The 17,096-nt window shown below is 34.5% G+C and overlaps 1 protein-coding gene across 4 annotated transcripts in view; it reads right to left on the reverse strand.

Annotated features, from left to right (window-relative positions):
- The window catches only part of MAP3K5 (mitogen-activated protein kinase kinase kinase 5), a 105,839-nt gene that overhangs the window by 9,783 nt on the left and 78,960 nt on the right, over nucleotides 1-17,096 (reverse strand). For 3 of the 4 annotated variants that reach the window (XM_088141208.1, XM_007420902.4, XM_088141220.1), the window contains exons 16-25: nucleotides 15,406-15,533; nucleotides 14,614-14,750; nucleotides 12,935-13,040; nucleotides 10,733-10,890; nucleotides 10,225-10,402; nucleotides 9,876-9,896; nucleotides 9,133-9,310; nucleotides 8,865-9,033; nucleotides 5,845-6,030; nucleotides 4,719-4,824 (exon numbers count right to left, since the gene is read on the reverse strand). In XM_088141208.1, the coding sequence (XP_087997334.1) occupies nucleotides 4,719-4,824; nucleotides 5,845-6,030; nucleotides 8,865-9,033; nucleotides 9,133-9,310; nucleotides 9,876-9,896; nucleotides 10,225-10,402; nucleotides 10,733-10,890; nucleotides 12,935-13,040; nucleotides 14,614-14,750; nucleotides 15,406-15,533 (1,367 nt within the window). The remainder of the gene's footprint in view (nucleotides 1-4,718; nucleotides 4,825-5,844; nucleotides 6,031-8,864; nucleotides 9,034-9,132; nucleotides 9,311-9,875; nucleotides 9,897-10,224; nucleotides 10,403-10,732; nucleotides 10,891-12,934; nucleotides 13,041-14,613; nucleotides 14,751-15,405; nucleotides 15,534-17,096) is intronic. The other variant, XM_025168207.2, reaches the window with a different exon arrangement.

A 17,096-nucleotide genomic window follows, 5' to 3' on the forward strand; every position in this document is an offset into this window, starting at 1 on the left:
AAATCTCACCATCTTCTCTGATGCTTCTTATTTTTGAGAAACTCCCAACCCTCCTATATTCCCTCTGACCTCTGGATTTCTGTCCATGGGATCCTTAGAGAAACCAGCTCTCCTGGAATCTAGTGTGCATATATGTTGTTATGAATGGCAGAAATTTAACAAAAGTTATTGGCAAAATTAAGATGGTTTCTTTAAAAAAAAAGATTTGAAAACTAAATTTTGCTCATGTTTCCAATTGCTCTTGGAAGTATTTTAAACTTCAAGATGATATGGTCATTTCCTCTCAAATTTCCCACTGCTTGCACTTCTTCAGTCAGCTCTTTTACTAGTGATTACTATCAGAATTGGAAAGCCCTTTGCTTTTTCTTCAACCTTCTGGAAAATGAAAGAGTCAGCAACACATCTTGAAGTCTTGGCTGAATTGCTTTTCCAAAATGGATGGCCAGGTAATTGAAATCTCCCATTATTACTATGCCTCTTCTCCATGAAAATTCTGTACAATGGTCCAGAAGAGCATTATCTAGATCTTCTGTCTCATTTGGTGGTCCAAACACAATAAAATCTTTGTTGTTTTCCCTTCCTACCATTCTTACTCTTGAAAATGCTCTTGAGTGCATCCTTATGCTCAAATTCCTGGATTTCAACATGTTTGGGCACTCCCTTTATGTATAATATAACATATAATGCATGCTCCCCTTTTGTCTGCCTTTCCTTCCAGTTGCCATGACTCAACCTCCAGATAATTCCACCTGGATGACTGAGAATCTTCATCAACCTTCAGTCCTTGTTTTCCACTTACCAGGTTTCAATAATACCTACTAAACCATATTTATCTCCCTGCATTAGACTTGTTCCTCATATTATGTACATTTATATACAGACATTGGAAACCCCAGGCCACATAATTTTGTCTATTCCTTCCTGTATTTATTTACATGCTCATTATTCAGTCGCCTCAACATTCTGCATACTCCTCCCAGCCCCACTTCCAGTAATAGGTGTTGCACTATTTTCTAGACTTCCTTCCTCACAGGATTAAAGCCTTCCAGAGAAGGAATGCAAGATGCTGATGATTTAAATTGATATGCCGCCCAACTCCTTTCTTTTTATGAGGTGCAGCCCATGTGTTGCCAGGAATCTCTTACCAAAGAATACAGACTACACTACTCCAACTGGCACCACCTGCATAGCCAGCTGTTCACTTCCAATATTTTTCTCTTTCTTCCCAGGCCACGTCCTTTAACAAGAAGTGGAAGAAACAACTTGAGGCCCACTAACCTCCTTCCTAGTCCCTTGCAGTGTCTTCAAGATTGTGTCTGTATCACCCATTTGGATTGACAGAAAGGGATGAACATGCCAAACCAGTTCTTTTCATTCTTTATGACCAGAAAAAACTCTGTACCTTTTCCAGCAAGGTTTGGCATTTTTGTAGATGGAAAAAGAAGACAGTCACAGACTCTGTGCCACATAAAACACTAAAGTTTGAATTGTGGCACCTACTGATGCAATTATCTTCGACTAGAGATTGCAGTGCAGGCAATGCAGTCTCATGTCTTGTAAAACCTCACTGCAGTTGAAAGCTTTAAGGATTTTTTTTTTTAAAAAAATAAGCTATTTCCTCATCACTCAGCTGGAACATTTTTCATATAGCAAAGACATTTTGTCTTTACCCTCTGCTATAGGGCTTTTCATTTCCCACTCCTTGAACTGCATTTTTTAAGTACTTAACAGAAGTATCCTGAACGAATTGCACAATTACTAATACTTTTTATTTTCCTCTATTCAGTAATTTCAGATAGCTGAATATACTTTTTTGGGGTTTTCTGTTCCCACTCCTTTTTCCTCTTCTATCATGTCTACTCAGCTGTGGGTCTAGAGGCAGAAACTGACTCACCTTTAAATTTGTTTAGTTTTTAGGAATTTTTAGCACAAGTCAATCATCAGTAAAGTACTTTTAGGAAAAAGCTTAAATAATAAAATATAGAATATTTTCATCATTTTATTTTAATGTTATGTACTTAAAAGGGAACTAGTTGATTTGTTATATGTGAGCTCCAGTGAACATCTATTACAATTATAAAGCAGCACCCTAGACTTATAAATTTTAAAAATTATCTATTTATTAATTATATTTTAATTCATCCAACCATCAGGATTATTTCAAATATTAAAAGCAAAGAACTATACTGTAATAACAGTGAATACATATATACCCATCATGCTATTCCCTTTTAAGGTAAGCAACATGTACAGAAAGGAGCAAGAAATAATAATAATACAGCTACTTATTTTTATTTCCAACATCATTCAATAGACCTCTCTAGGTCTCTCTCTTTCCTTTCTATTCTTGCTTACAGGTCCATATACTGCTTTATACAATGCCTGTTTGTCCTGTAAACTTCTCACCTCTAATCTCCCATTTTGAGGACCTTGTCAACTCCATCTAGCTTTCCTATATTTCTTTTGTAATTATTCTCTTTATATGACCAAACCACCTCAAGCTATAATTTTTATACTAGTCACTCACTTTTGTATTCAGTCCATATTTATTCAGCACCCTTTATTTTCTTGTTTTCCATTCACACAAGAGTCCTACTGCATTCAATTTTTTTTCCTGGCTTACTCACCTCTTACTTCCATGTAACCAATTTGGCAGGACCAAACTCTTAGACATGGCCATTTTCATAATTTTTAACAAAGATTCATGCCTTGGAATAAACCTGATGCTACCCACTATCTTTCTATCAGCACGTTCATATCTTAAACATTCTCCCTCAGTTTTTCCAGCTTTGCTGAACATTTTATGAAGGTACACAGTTTTATCTAGTTGTTCTTTGCTTTTGTATATAATTTGCCATCATTGGCTCCATTTTCTCTATCAAACATCTTGGTCTTTGATACATTAATTTTCAGATCCATACTACCTGTTGAATCATACAGTCCAAAATTTATTGCAGATAATTTGGGATCTCCACCAACAATATAAACATGGCACCTACATACTAAACTACATTATCTGGTTTCAACACTCCACTGCGCTGTACTTCCCAAAGTTTCCTCACTGCCACCATCCATACCCTTTCAATCAGAATTCCTGTATATAACTTACAGATTTCATTTTTCTGTTCACCCTTTGATATTTCATTATCATTCCCATACAATTATCTAAAGCACGCTACCAGAATTTTACCCCTTATCACTTTCATGTTTAATTCATTTCAATTTGCCAAAGGCTCACTGCTGGCTCTCTTCATCCTTTTCCAAAACAATGTACAATGTTTTATTTTTATCATGTTATACCAGCTACATGTTACAACAGATCTTTTTTGCAACATTCAGTCTCTTATATACATTTTCTTCTCCACAATTTTCTTTCCACACATTTTGGTAGCACTCTATAACAATTATTTTCACACTCTTTTTTATGTTTACTTTTCATTAATTTTGTTGGAAGATTAATCTGGTATCTAAGACTTTTTCATGCAGGACTTATACTTTCTCTTCCTGTACTCCAGCTTCTTTCCCTTATTTTCTTTTCTTCCATGTTCATTTTTTCTCCAAACAAGTCCTGACAATATTAGGTAAGGTACTATCCCACATCCAGAATCTCTCATCACCTTTGTATCCTAAACTAATTTTCTTGATCTTTCATCGTTAACAAATATATCATGCTTATATTTACATTCATTCTTTTGCCATACGGACATACAGACTTATGCAGAAACCATGTATTAAAAACACAGACTTTTTTCTAAGCAGATACTCATGGTCACCATTCCCATTCATGAATATCTGAATGGCCCAATCACTTTTTCTATGCTATCTTGTCTCATTCCTACTCACCCACTCATGTAACAGAATAACCCCCCTCCCAATTACCTGAATTCAATATATTGCAGAATTTTCCTCAAAACTCATGCCTGCATCTTCCATTATGATCATTCACTGGAGTGTAACATGAAACTACCACCAACCTTACTACTTTCATATATAACCACAATAATATGGATGACATCTGTTCATACTTTCTGTCATACATTTCAGTCTTTTTATTCATAATTAAACCAGTTCCTTCCATATATTCATCAGCTCTACTCCACAAGTTCAGATCACCTTCATTCAGACCCACTGAATAACAACCTCGTCCTCTTTATTTTTACAGATATACAACAAACCTACTTTTCTTCAAATTCACTCACTGACTCCTCTTAAATTTCAAGTCACAATCTTCCATATGACATGTTCATTGCCAGACTGGCCCATAGTTATTGATCTGGGTTGCCCATCAAAGCTTTCATTTAATTCTTTTTTAGTAAGACAGAGAAAGTATAGCTATGCCACATGCAGCATTCCTACTAACAGTAACAAGAGTATCTGTTAATTTTGGTATATTTTGGCCAATATAATGTAAGCTCAACCAAAGCCCAGTTTTACCCAAGCAAGTTCACACTAGTCTATGCAAACCATGCTTTCTAACCTGGAGACTACCTTGGAAGCTGACATATTGTCAGCCATATCTCATCAGCTAGGAAGTATGTGTGGTACACTGACACATACTCATGACATGTAAAACAATAAAATATATTAATACACAGTATAGTCACAGCTCAGAAGTGAACATGAATATACAAATATATAAAGTATGGAAAATCCAGCAGCTTTTCCTTCCATGTTAAGTATGCTAAGTAGCCTAGTTTAAAAGGTGACAAATATCTTACCAGGAACCAAAATAGTAATAGCAGTCTGCACAGCTTTGCGGATTATGCTGTCCAGTGCAAACATCCAATGTGGTTTAATATTGTGGGTTCTTAGAACTTTATTCACCTGGAAAGAGACACTAGACTTATAAAACTATTATTAACCTTTGAACAACTATCACATAGAGAATTCAGTCTGGATATGCCATGTTCACCCCCCCCCCCCAAATAATCAGTTTATCATCTGATGAGTGATCAATATTTTTTGAAGAACAAAATATTTCTGAAAGTCAAATATATGCATCGATTCATTTAATTTACAATTTCTTTCTACTAACTGGAACAACAAAATGTTCTGATATTTAAGTTACTTAAATAATAAACAGATTAAAATAATCAGTATCTGATTATATCAGTCACTGTCTTTCAGATAATAACATACTTAGCAATTCCTAAATAAGTGTGTACCTATTATTAAATCTTCAATATAGATTATTTTCTGAGCTACCAAATATGTATCTTAAAATAATAAGAAGCTACCATTCATTGATAGAAGGAACACAACTGTAACATCTAATAAACATTAGAAATCTACAAATATGTCTTAATATTCAACTTTGGCAGCAGTAGAAGATGTCCCATCCTTCCTCCCAACATTCAGGCTGGAATGATACCCTTCTTCTCTACATCTCAATGAGCAGAAAGGCTTGTCATGTTCACCAAGGAACAGAATGTATGTCATAATATGCAGAAATGGAAGGATGCTGCCTTCAACTATGCAAACTAAGCACGTGCACGCACACAAATTCATCTAAACTGAACAGTCTCCTCTAAAAAATGTTGAAATGTTTATATTCTTCTGCTTTAATGTATTATTTGAATATCAAATAGCTGACTTGTTATTGGTATTTAGGAGTTCATGGGTATATGAGCCTATCTGGGGATCAATGGCTCTTAGCATTGATGGCAGTGTCAGTACCTCTGAAGGCCATCTGCCGGGAGGTTAGTGGGCTTCCTCATGCAGTTGGCTGGCCACTGTGAAAACAGACTGCTGGACTAGATGGGCCAGGGATCCAATCCAGCAGGGCACTGCTTATGTTCTTACATTCTTAGAATCAGCAAAACAACAAGGTAAATATATACTTACTGCATCTTGGAAACCAAAGAGTACTAACTGAACTTGGCTAATGCCATGACTGTCAAAGTCCAACTCCAGTTTCAGCTTTGAAAGTGTATTTGCAATGATTTTGCGATCTGTTGATCTTACAAATTCTCTGAGGCTGGCAACTAAAGTTGTAATGTGTTCCCATTTCAATTTAGGCTTTTCAGGGCCCTGTTAGAACAACAAAAATAGCTAATTACAGTTATATAACTGTGGGTAACATTAATAAAACATAAGAATATATCTCCCTGTTCAAATTCTGTTCATACATTTCAATGAGGTTTTCCCAGGAAACTCTATTATATATATTTCTGTTGTTTACTAAGTGTGCCTTAAAACCAACAGGCTTCAGTTAACAAGGATATATGTATACCCCCAGTTATATATGGTCCCTGATCTGACAGCAGACTAATAGTATTAGTGTAGTAAGGATGGGATTAGAAAGAATTACTATTGTGTTTATATCCTGTTTGCAGTATGTTATATGGTTGGCACTGCTGGAAACAGGATACTGAATTCTGGACAAGGAGAGAAACGTGATATAAGTCACAAAGGTCCAAGTTGGACAGAAGAACTTATTAGTGTTGTTTTCAATTATTCAGACTACAAAATAGTTCATCCACTAAATCAGTCAAAATTTAGCAGAAGGTTGTATCCAAGATCACATCAGTAAGAGTTAGCTTTTGTTTCCATTCTCTACAATTGTCTGAGGAAGGGTCAATTTAAAAAGGGCCCTTTGAAGAGTTTATTATGAACTGTGCATTTGGTTAATTAGAGCTGAGTCAGAAAACAGACTGAAAGCAACAAAAATCAAGAGCAGTTAACTCCACTCATCTCAGAATGGCTTGCATATAAAGCATGCCTTTATATGTGAAATGTGACTAGAGTATGTTGTTTTGAAGCAAACCATTTCCATTTGTTCCTGTAAACTCAACTGTTATGACCTAGAAGTGATAAAATTAGAATCACTGGTGTAATAGTTCAGACTGGGCAGCACTGAACAGATTTATGTATCTGCAAGAATAACTCAGACCTGACACAAAGATACACACAGTTGAATCATGGAATACCAAAGCAAATAAATCATGCATCATCTATCTATTAAATCGCAACATGTGCAATGTGTTGATGCCGTGACATGGTTAGGGTCAGTCTTTTAGAACACAATTGATATCATTTCCATGTTTCTGCTGCTCTTGTTAATTTCTATGTCAATTTTCTGGGATCATTCAAAGCACACATAAAAACAAACAAAACATGTTTCAAAAGGTAGATTCATATGAAAATAGTACCCCAAAATGCATCTTAAAAGCAACAGATTTTAAACTGATCTCTTGCTTAAAAACACCTTAAATATCTTAAAAATATCTAAAAGGAGGGAAAAGGAATCTGGATAGCTTCCAAAACAGCATTCTACAACTTGAGACTAGCATAAATAAAGGCCTCCTTTTGTACTCACCTAAGACAGCAAAAGGCCTTTGAACTTTTGTTCATTTTCATCATCAAAGGACTAGCACCTAATTGATAGACTGAAATATTTATAAGCCATCTTTTCTTGAGAGGTGCATTCTTTTGGATATATATGGTGGGAGGAAGTATGCGGCATTGGGTAGGACCACTCCTTTTTCACCCTCTTTCCCAATTTTTCCTATCTTCAACCCATTTTTAAAAGCAGACCCACAGAGAGGGCACTATTGTAATCCAATCTGAAATGGATTAAGATATGAATGACCATTGCCAGGTATAGCTTAATTAGCCAAAATTGCAAGAGGTTCTCCTAGCGTTATAAGACATATAAGAGTTAAATGTTGTACAAGATGTACAACTATACATGCCTAAGTTTCTGCATTGTTAATAAATATAATTTGGTAGTATTTGAAAATAATGGCAATCTTTTCCAAAGGAGGTAAAAGGAAAAGGCCCTCTTTCATATTCATCAGAGAAACAGTTCCCAAAACTGAACAATCAAGAATGGCCTTTGATCGATATTTGCACATGCGAAATAGAACAGATCCTTGTGACATTTCAGAACCCAAAGGAGAACAATAATCTCAGTGTACCTTTTTCTGGTATTGATCTTCCAGAAATGACTTTTGCCATTTCAATTGTTGTCTTACAAGCCATAACCCTTTGAGAAACCCTGAAAACTATGGACAATCATATTATGATTTATGGGATAAAAGGGTAACTGTCAAGGTTGTTCTCAGCTCCCATGTAATGTCCAAAAGTGTTAACATTCCTATTTACAGTTGTCTTTTTAATTTTTAATTTATTACATTGTAAAAAGTATACCAATAATATTCTTTCTGTATCGATATAAAATACACAGAAATAACATGATTTTGAATTTCTAGGTTGAATAACATTCTCAAAATATTTCAGCAATATTTCCCACTACATCACTGATGCATAATTTGATTTCATTACTTTATAATATCAACATAATCTAACATCCTACCATTAAGCTTCTGCTTTTATTTTTAAATACTCCCAATGATGCCTTAACCAGAAACCCCAAATTATATTCATCATTGTTATATTCATTAACAATGCAGAAACTTAAGCATGTATAGTTTGTACATCTTGTACAACATTTAACTCTTATATGCGTTATTTCTGACAAGTATCATATAGAAAAAATGTTTGGATAATCAGAACATATCTGATTTTTGGGATTTCATCATTTTTATGCATAATTCTATGAGCATTTCCCAATAAATTTTTCAGAAAGGATCACTCAGAAGTAAAACCATTACATGCAATGAGCATTACTGCCAGATAAGTGAATGTACTACTGCTGTTTAATCTTGTAGTTATTCATACTTATATATTTATCCTCTGTAGGGGTCATGAAACCCTCAAATGGTTTCTGCCAATTACCAATTGTAAAAAAAAATATATAACTACAATATTATATAATCTTGCAATATGCTTTGATCCCAACATACTATCCAATGTATTTATTTTTAAAAAAATTGCTAAACATATTACATACATTTCTTTACCTGAGCTAAGGCTTCCATCAGATTTCTCACTACCTTATCCTGGTCCTCTGTTAGGATTCTGTGAAGGGTAGCTCTTCGTTCACTGTCCTTTTTTAGCATAAAAAAGCCAGAATCCTTCTCTTCTGGTGAAGGAGGAGCACTATGATCCTCAAAATTCTCATCTGGGATGCTGTGAATATTTAACAGTAGTAACTACTATGAAGAAACACCTTTTTAAAAAATAATTTTCTTTTTCATAAGTTAGCATGGATATTAGTTGGACAATTACCTTAGAAAAAAAGACCTAAGTCCTTTTGCATCCTTATCACCACAGGATTTGGCTCTCATTTTAAAGGAGAAGGGATCAAGTTTCAACTCATTGTCAGGTGAAACTGAACCATATTCACTGCTACTGCTTGTGTCTTCTACAAGAACAGGAACAGGCAAAGATATGCTTCGAAGGTATTCTGTTTTTTTTTTTCAGAAAAAAAAAAGTATGATCAAGCTATCTATGGATGGTAAATTGTAACAAACAATTGAACATGAACTATTTTCCCCAATTTATATAATATATATAATCTATCTACTAAGACCTCCTGGAAGTGATATTATTTTGGATGGAAGAATTGTACTAACTGGATACAATTCCAAAAAGATGGCAGGAATGCAGAAAAGAGTTCGCTATAGTATGGAAAAATTATCTTACTTGACAAGGTTGAGAGCTATAATACTATGATATGTTAGAATTTGTGTTTCTGATCATACATTATTGGAGAAAAAAATAATCTTTTTAATCTTCCACATATAAAAGTCAGATATGTAATATACATACAAATAAAATGAAAATTCTTTTTTGCAAACAGATAAAGATAACATTTTTATAATTATATTGTACAATATTCCTCAGAATATTCATTTCTTCTTGCTACAAATATTTACAGTAACAGCTTTATTTCTTTTGAACTTACCTATCCAATGTTTCAGAAAATGTTAAGTTTCTCAAAAAGAAAAAGATTTAACTGCTAAACTTACCATTTGATCCTACTGCGAGAGCTGTGAAAATAAAACAAAAATAATATAACATCCAGAATTGTTCAAGTCAAACAAAGGTAATTTGATAAACTAGCTCAACTTGGTCATATCAAATTTCTATTTCTATCTATTTGCTTTCAAAAAGAATGGAAATACTATATTTAAAACACAGAGACACACACACGTGTAAATATTCTAAAAGCATTTGACGAAACTGATTACTTCAAAATCACATTTGTTAGTGAGTTCTGACTTGGCATTCTCAACAGATTCTCAAGAAACCTGGCTATGTTAATAATGACTCCCAATAGCCTAAGAACTCCCAGCTAGAACAGTTAGTTTTCTTCACCTGTTAGTTTTGACTGCGACTTTCTTTTTTTGCTGGTGACTTTTAAGAACTCATCTACAAGAAGCTCATTGGCACAGGTCCTCTTGTCTGGATCAGGTTCAAAGCACCTCAGCAGAAAAGCTTTTGCCTCCACTGACATGGATTCTGGAATCTCAGGGTGTATTTTGAACATTCCAACCTAATAAATGCAGAACAAAACGAAACAAAAAACCAAGCAGATCTTTAATCACAGAGGGAAGTTCTCTCCTTTGTTTCCACATAAAATAAAAATTAGCATTAAATGCAGGATCTTAGAACAGTCTTTCATTTTTTGATAGGTATTATTTTAAAAGATAAACTTTCTTCTATGGCATGCTTTCATGTTCAACTGAATCTAAATCACAAAATATGCTCTAGCTTTTTCCCCCGCAAGCCAGTTACCACGTCATGTTGTTTTTTTCAACTCAGTCTTGATCCAGTTGGCTTTCCTTTTTCCTCTTTTTAGAAAAATGTAATTATCTAAACTAACCTTGAACATGGCTGCTTGTGGTTCTCCTAGTTCATAAAATGGAGGCTTTCCTGTGGCCATTTCAATAATTGTACAGCCTAAGGACCAGATATCTGCAGCCTTTCCATAACCTCTTGGTCCTTTATCAATTATTTCTGGTGCCATATACTGAAGAGTACCTGTGAAAACAGACTTTTTAATGCATTCAATTTTAATAACAAAATTGAAAGAAGGCATACACTAAACAATTGAATTCCCAGACTTTACATGTACATTTCTATAACAATATTTAGCATTTATATGGCACATTAGAATGTCAAAGTGTTTCACCTACCTTTGCTTTATTCAGACACAATTATTCTAGTTTAATAGATTATATATGATACTGCCCTTGCACCTATGCTCTGTTCCTTAAATGCTTCTAGTCTAATCTATCAATTATAGTCAAATATGCAAACTGTGGCTGAATTCCAGGACATGAAACTAAGATCACAAAATTGTGGTTCGACAAACCTAAAAAATTCTTTTCGTGTAAAAGAACATTACACGAAGAATGTAATGATAACCTTAGTTTGTAAAGTTGAATGCCATGTCAGAAATAGGCTATTTTATTACACTGGGGAAATGCTATACCCAGAAAAGATAGATCAAGGCATTTCTTCATGTATACAAGGGACTGTGGGGAAAAAGTTAAGAGAAATTCACAATAAAATTTATCTCATTTTTTCTCTGCAGTGCAGGACAAGAAAAATTCAATTAACATTTTATGTAAGGCCACCTAGTGAGTTTTCAGCAAAGTGAGATATTATGTTAAACATTTCATTATTTCAAGAATGCATTAAAAATAATATCCATCTTGTGCCAGTTTTGATATATGGGACAGCACTGAAATAACCATCCAAGGATAGCCTTATGAACTCAAAAGACGTCAGGACCGATCCATGGCCAGATTTTAACATGAATAAATTTTGGCCATCTTTCAAAAAAATATTATTCAGTGTACACTATCTCAAAAAAATCAAAAGTTGTCCTTGCTAGCCATAAACCTTGAAGTTCTCATATAAGAAGAAACAAAAAGTAGGGAAGTACTGAATTTAGATTGTAAAAATTACTGTCTGTACTGGCATGATTTTGTGTTTCTTGATTCAAGACCAAGGCCATATGACTCAAGAAACCCAGTTCTTCCTACCTGATCTTGTTGTAATTTTGTAATAGTTTAAGGATGACTGGGCTAAGTTCCATGATAGTCTTAAAGCTAGTCCACTGTAGTGAACATAGAGAAAAGTGCTATTTATACATTATACTGTTGTGGAACAGCCACCAAGCAGAAAGCTTACAAACAAGTATCTCAGTGGCAGAGCAATAATTTCCACAACATGGTCCAGCACAGGTCTCTATAATACTCCTAAATTCAGTATGACCCAAGCCAACAGAGCAACTGGCTGAAGTTGGGATTCTTTCAGCTATTTTGCATAAAAAGCCCCCACCAGGCTTTTTCAGTATATCCAGTAGTCAAGTATGATGGGAGCTGGAGTCCAACATTTGGGAACACAAGGTTCAGAAAGGCTAATCATGAACCCATACCTATTAAATTAAAAACAGCAACTAAATCTATACACTGTTGCAAAGTTACTTTTATGTTGTTTTTTTATTCTATAAGAAATATAAATTCAGTATAAAATTTAATGAGTTTCTATAAGTGCATGCAAATCACACCTGTGATATTGTGATATTATGAAGCACACCCAGTTTCTAACCCAGCTAATGTTATGTTTATGGATGGTCTTTAACTGGATCAGAATGCCAGACTGTTTAAATAATCTGTACTTCTTCTGAATCAAGAATCAGGAATGTTGCTGATACCAATAATGGAAATTGCTGTGCACATCAACAGGTGACTATTATTACTTATTTGATGCCAACTACATCATTAATGACTAATGCTGTACTCCCTAAACATATTTCCTACTGAATCCAATAGGATTTCTCAAGTCAGTAAACTTAGAATATTAGCTCATATGAGGACTCTTAACTTACACTTTTTAAGATATATACACAACCAAATCACTGGAGATATATGGTATTTTCCTACCAAGGCAAATAAAATGAACAAGTTACATCCACTTGGAATTCCAAAGACCAATATCCAATTTACATTCTTGAACATTCTTCCTGACACTGAAATTAGGAGCACTACAATGTAGTTTCAGATTTAGAACATACCTGTGAAAGTCTCAGTGCAAGGAATGATTCCAGCAAGCCTTTTTGATGTGCCAAAATCTGAAATCTTTAACACTCCACTATATGTGTTGATAAGAACATTATCACCCTGTGGGAGAGAACATTTGGGATTACTGTTTCATCTTATGACTGACACTGCAAAACAGTTTGCAGTTAAAATGAATGCTGAAAAGAGTTTATGAAAGAATGAAATGAATGTTGCTACAACTTTGACGTTAGATTACTTCACTGATGAACCCTCATTTCTGAATGCTGAAATAGTATCTCTAAGGCCCTTTCTTCTAACAACACTGGTAGAAGAAAAACAATAAAATAGGATAACTAAAAATTGTATGGAAAATTTATTTTCTAGTATCTGATATTATGTGGTTTTATTATTTTTTATCAAGATACTTCCTGAACACATCATAAATCAGGGGTAGGAAACCTGCAGTATTTCATTTGTTGAACAATTCCAGCATTTTTAGGAAGCACAGCCAGATGCTGGGAATTACACGTATCAGTATTCTAGCATTCACTTCTATTGTTATAAAAGTTAATACCTGAAACACTTTGGTGGGGTTTACCACTGTAATTGGCAAATGGAAGGCAAGGTCATGTAATAGATTTTACTTTTCTCTTCCTCCCTCTACAGTCTCTTATAGCTCTATTGCCTTGCCAAAGAATTGGGAGATCTGACAGAACATAGTAGACTGTGCATTACAGAGCAGGAGTGTAAGAGGGGAACTACTTGAAGTCTGGAGGAAGAGTAAGTTGATATGTGTAAAACTTCTGTTTTTGTATGATTCCCCCACCAGGAACAATTCCCAGGAGGAAGAAGGAAAGGTTTCCCAATCTTTTTTGGAATCATTTGGGTTTAATCTCCTCCCTCTTCTCCACCAGCCAAAAGCCTCACTCAGCAGGGTATCCCATGGTAGCACAGCCACAGTGGTTCGGTTTGCTGGAGAAAGGAGACTGGATTACTATATAGGCAGAAAGTATGTATGAAAGAAAGACAGAAAAATGAATAAATGGGATGGAAAAGGGACATAAGAGTAAATCATGTCCCACGAATTCTTAGGGTTTGATACTGTCTGCCATCAACAGTATGTGACCCACCCCACACACATATTGATTCCTATGAGAATTCTGCCCATAACTTGAAAAGGTTTCTGATCCCTGATGTAAATTAATATGGAAAAGTGTTCTTTTTTTTTTTGTTGTTAAAAATTCACAAGTCAGGTATACTCTGTGCATTGCTATTTCTTTAGATAACTGTATCCTACCAATCTTTGTGCTACAGCAATACCACCCATTTTAAAAGGACATGAATCAGGCACAGTGCTTTTTCCAAAACCTTTTAAAGAATCCACAACTAAACGAGGCTGAATTCAGATGAGAATTCCACTGGATTGCATACAACTTATGCATCATCATCTCACATCATCAGCCTAAGATTCTAAGAACTAATTCTAGTTCCAGTTCATTCTTATTAGTGAATGTCTGCTCAGATTCTTCTCCTATTTACTATGATCAAATGGAGATTGAGACTGATTTTTTTCTTCAGGGAAAAGTTAAAATAATTTCATACTCGTAAAATAATTTCATATTCATTATCATCATAACAGTTCCTTCTGCAAAGAAATCTTCCTTTACAATTTATAACACATTGCAATTCCCACCTTTATATCTCTATGCACAATTTGATTATCATGGAGGTATTTCAATCCTTCAAGAATCTGTTTGGTGTAAAAACCAATTGTCTGTTCATTATCTTTCAGTGGTCCCCATTTTGATCTTAGAAGAGCAGAAAGACTGCCTGCAGTATGAAGAAAAAGAGTTTCAAATGAGACAGATGCTAATGGTAAACTGCAGTATCTACTTGAAACAAATGATATTTATATCTTCTGAAAAAAATGGGAAAGTGTTTATTATAATACTAGCATCTTTTGTACTGAAAAATATTGTAATTATAAATATACCAGGTTCATTGCAATCTTACGCAGGTAGAATTCTATCTGTACAACAGTTTACTTTTCTCCCCTCTGCCCAAACAGATCTGAATTCCAATTCTGCTCTGAAAGTTCCCACAACCCCACAGAGCAAACCTGGATGTATTTATGATGCAGGTATTTATTCCATTGGGGGAAACTTTGTATCTGCAGACTGGATACACTGGATACAGCTTATTACAAAAATTATAGCAGAACTAGTTCCATTTTTTCTTAATATAAAAAGAAAACAATTGGTTTATTCTAGTTCAAAATTTTACATTTTACTGTTGTAATTCAAGCAACATCAATTTTCTAAACATTAATGAAGAAAAAAAGCCTTATAACCATCTATAACAAACTTGGTGGCCTACTAATTGACTAGGAATTCTGGGAATTGTATTCCTGGGTTCACAGAAAATCTTGTAATGGTGAAAATTTGAACAAAAATGCATTGATTTTTTAAACCTAGAAATTTTTTACCTCCTGGTACCTGTTCCATGAATATTTTAATAAATCCATCTTCACTAAATGAGCCAAGATACTGAACAATGTTCTTGTGTTTGAGATGTTTGTGTAAAGCTATTTCTTCATGTAAAGGCTGGGAATACCTAAAAGAAAGAGTTTCAAAATAGCTTGTTTCAATCCGACAGTTTTCATCCCATGGAATTAAGTACATAGTATTCCGTTTATAAATGAACCTGCAACAATTTACTTGATGGCAGTATCTTAAAATTAAAAAAAGCACAGAAAATTGTCTAGATAAGTTTGTAGAAAGGAAATATATTCCTAAAAATTGGTAATACAGAACAAATAGCAAGACAGAAAGCATGAAAGCTGACTAAATCAACAACTTACTAGCACAGAAAAATAAAAGTTCATCTCATCTTTTTGGTTAGATAATCCAATATAAATTTGAAGTGGGTGTTTCATAGGATATGTCAACCACGGATGTTTGCTTTAAGTGCAATAACATTTTTTCCTCGTCATTGAAACAGGTTCAATTTTGAATCACATATCCTATCTCAACTACATTCTTCTGTGCTTTTCTGGCAAAGTTGAGATATAGAATCTGATCCAACAATAAACTAGTATCTGACTTTTGCTATTCCCACTTAGCTATATGAAGAGTTGTTCACATTAGTCAGCTTTCCCTATCTTGGGTCCTCCAGATTCTGAAATACAACTATTAAAATGGCCAGTTGCCACTCCATAATTTTCCACTCATTTGATTATTTTTGCAAAGTTTAGCCACCAGTGGAATTGTCTCACAGATTATAAAGCTTGAATTTAGCAATTCTATACATACAACTTTCTGCAGTATCAAATTCTGGCCCTATTCACATTATAAACTTAACTAGGCATGAGAGAGGGGACTGAATGTGGTATGATTTTAAAAACTGAGTTAATTAATTTACCCAGTTAATCTAGATTTAACAAACCTAGTCTTGTTTGAAGTTAAATTAACTTTCCCTGCATCATGTAAACTACTTACCAAAAAGTTAACTGCCCCTTCTAATACCCATAATAAAGATAGTCTTAAAGAAGCCTTCCCAAAATAAGGCTTCTCTAAGCATTAGATCTCTATTGTCATTCTGGGTTTTCACCCCTACATACACCACACACACAGACACACACACAGAAGAGCAGAAAAGGTGCTGAAATAGTGTGGCAATTATCCAGATTTTTCTAAAAAAAACAAACATCCAATCCTGGGTGAGAGAAAACAAGAGGAAGTGGGGAAGTTGTGGTGTCTGGGAGGACTAAAAAATAACCAGCAGATGACTGACTGAATCATTCAAGATTGTGTGTTGCTGACACACAAAGATGAGGTAACTAAGTGTAAGAAGAATAGCAGGATTATTTATGTCTATGTATGTAACTGTTGCTTTAAGAGGGTGGTGGAAGAGCAGTCTGGTCCAATCTCTCTGTTCGTATATATTTGTATATACTACATTGGATATGCTATATTACGTGCACTGGTTTGGAGGAGATTAAGGCTGTTTCTGAATGTTATCTTCTCTACAGAGATTTCTAGCTTTGTTTTGTTTCTGCTTGTATCCCAAGAACAAGTAACTGGTGTGAGTATACTTTCTGTGGACCCACTGTGAGAGGTCAAATGTTATAGGGTTGCGTGAGTTGCACTATGTATTTACCAGTTCATAAATTTATTG

The sequence above is a fragment of the Python bivittatus genome, unplaced genomic scaffold, assembly GCF_059951505.1.
Source record: "Python bivittatus isolate LINGU-HERP-01145 unplaced genomic scaffold, Pbiv_v1 ctg000020_np1212, whole genome shotgun sequence".
Taxonomy (NCBI): Eukaryota; Metazoa; Chordata; class Lepidosauria; order Squamata; family Pythonidae; genus Python; species Python bivittatus.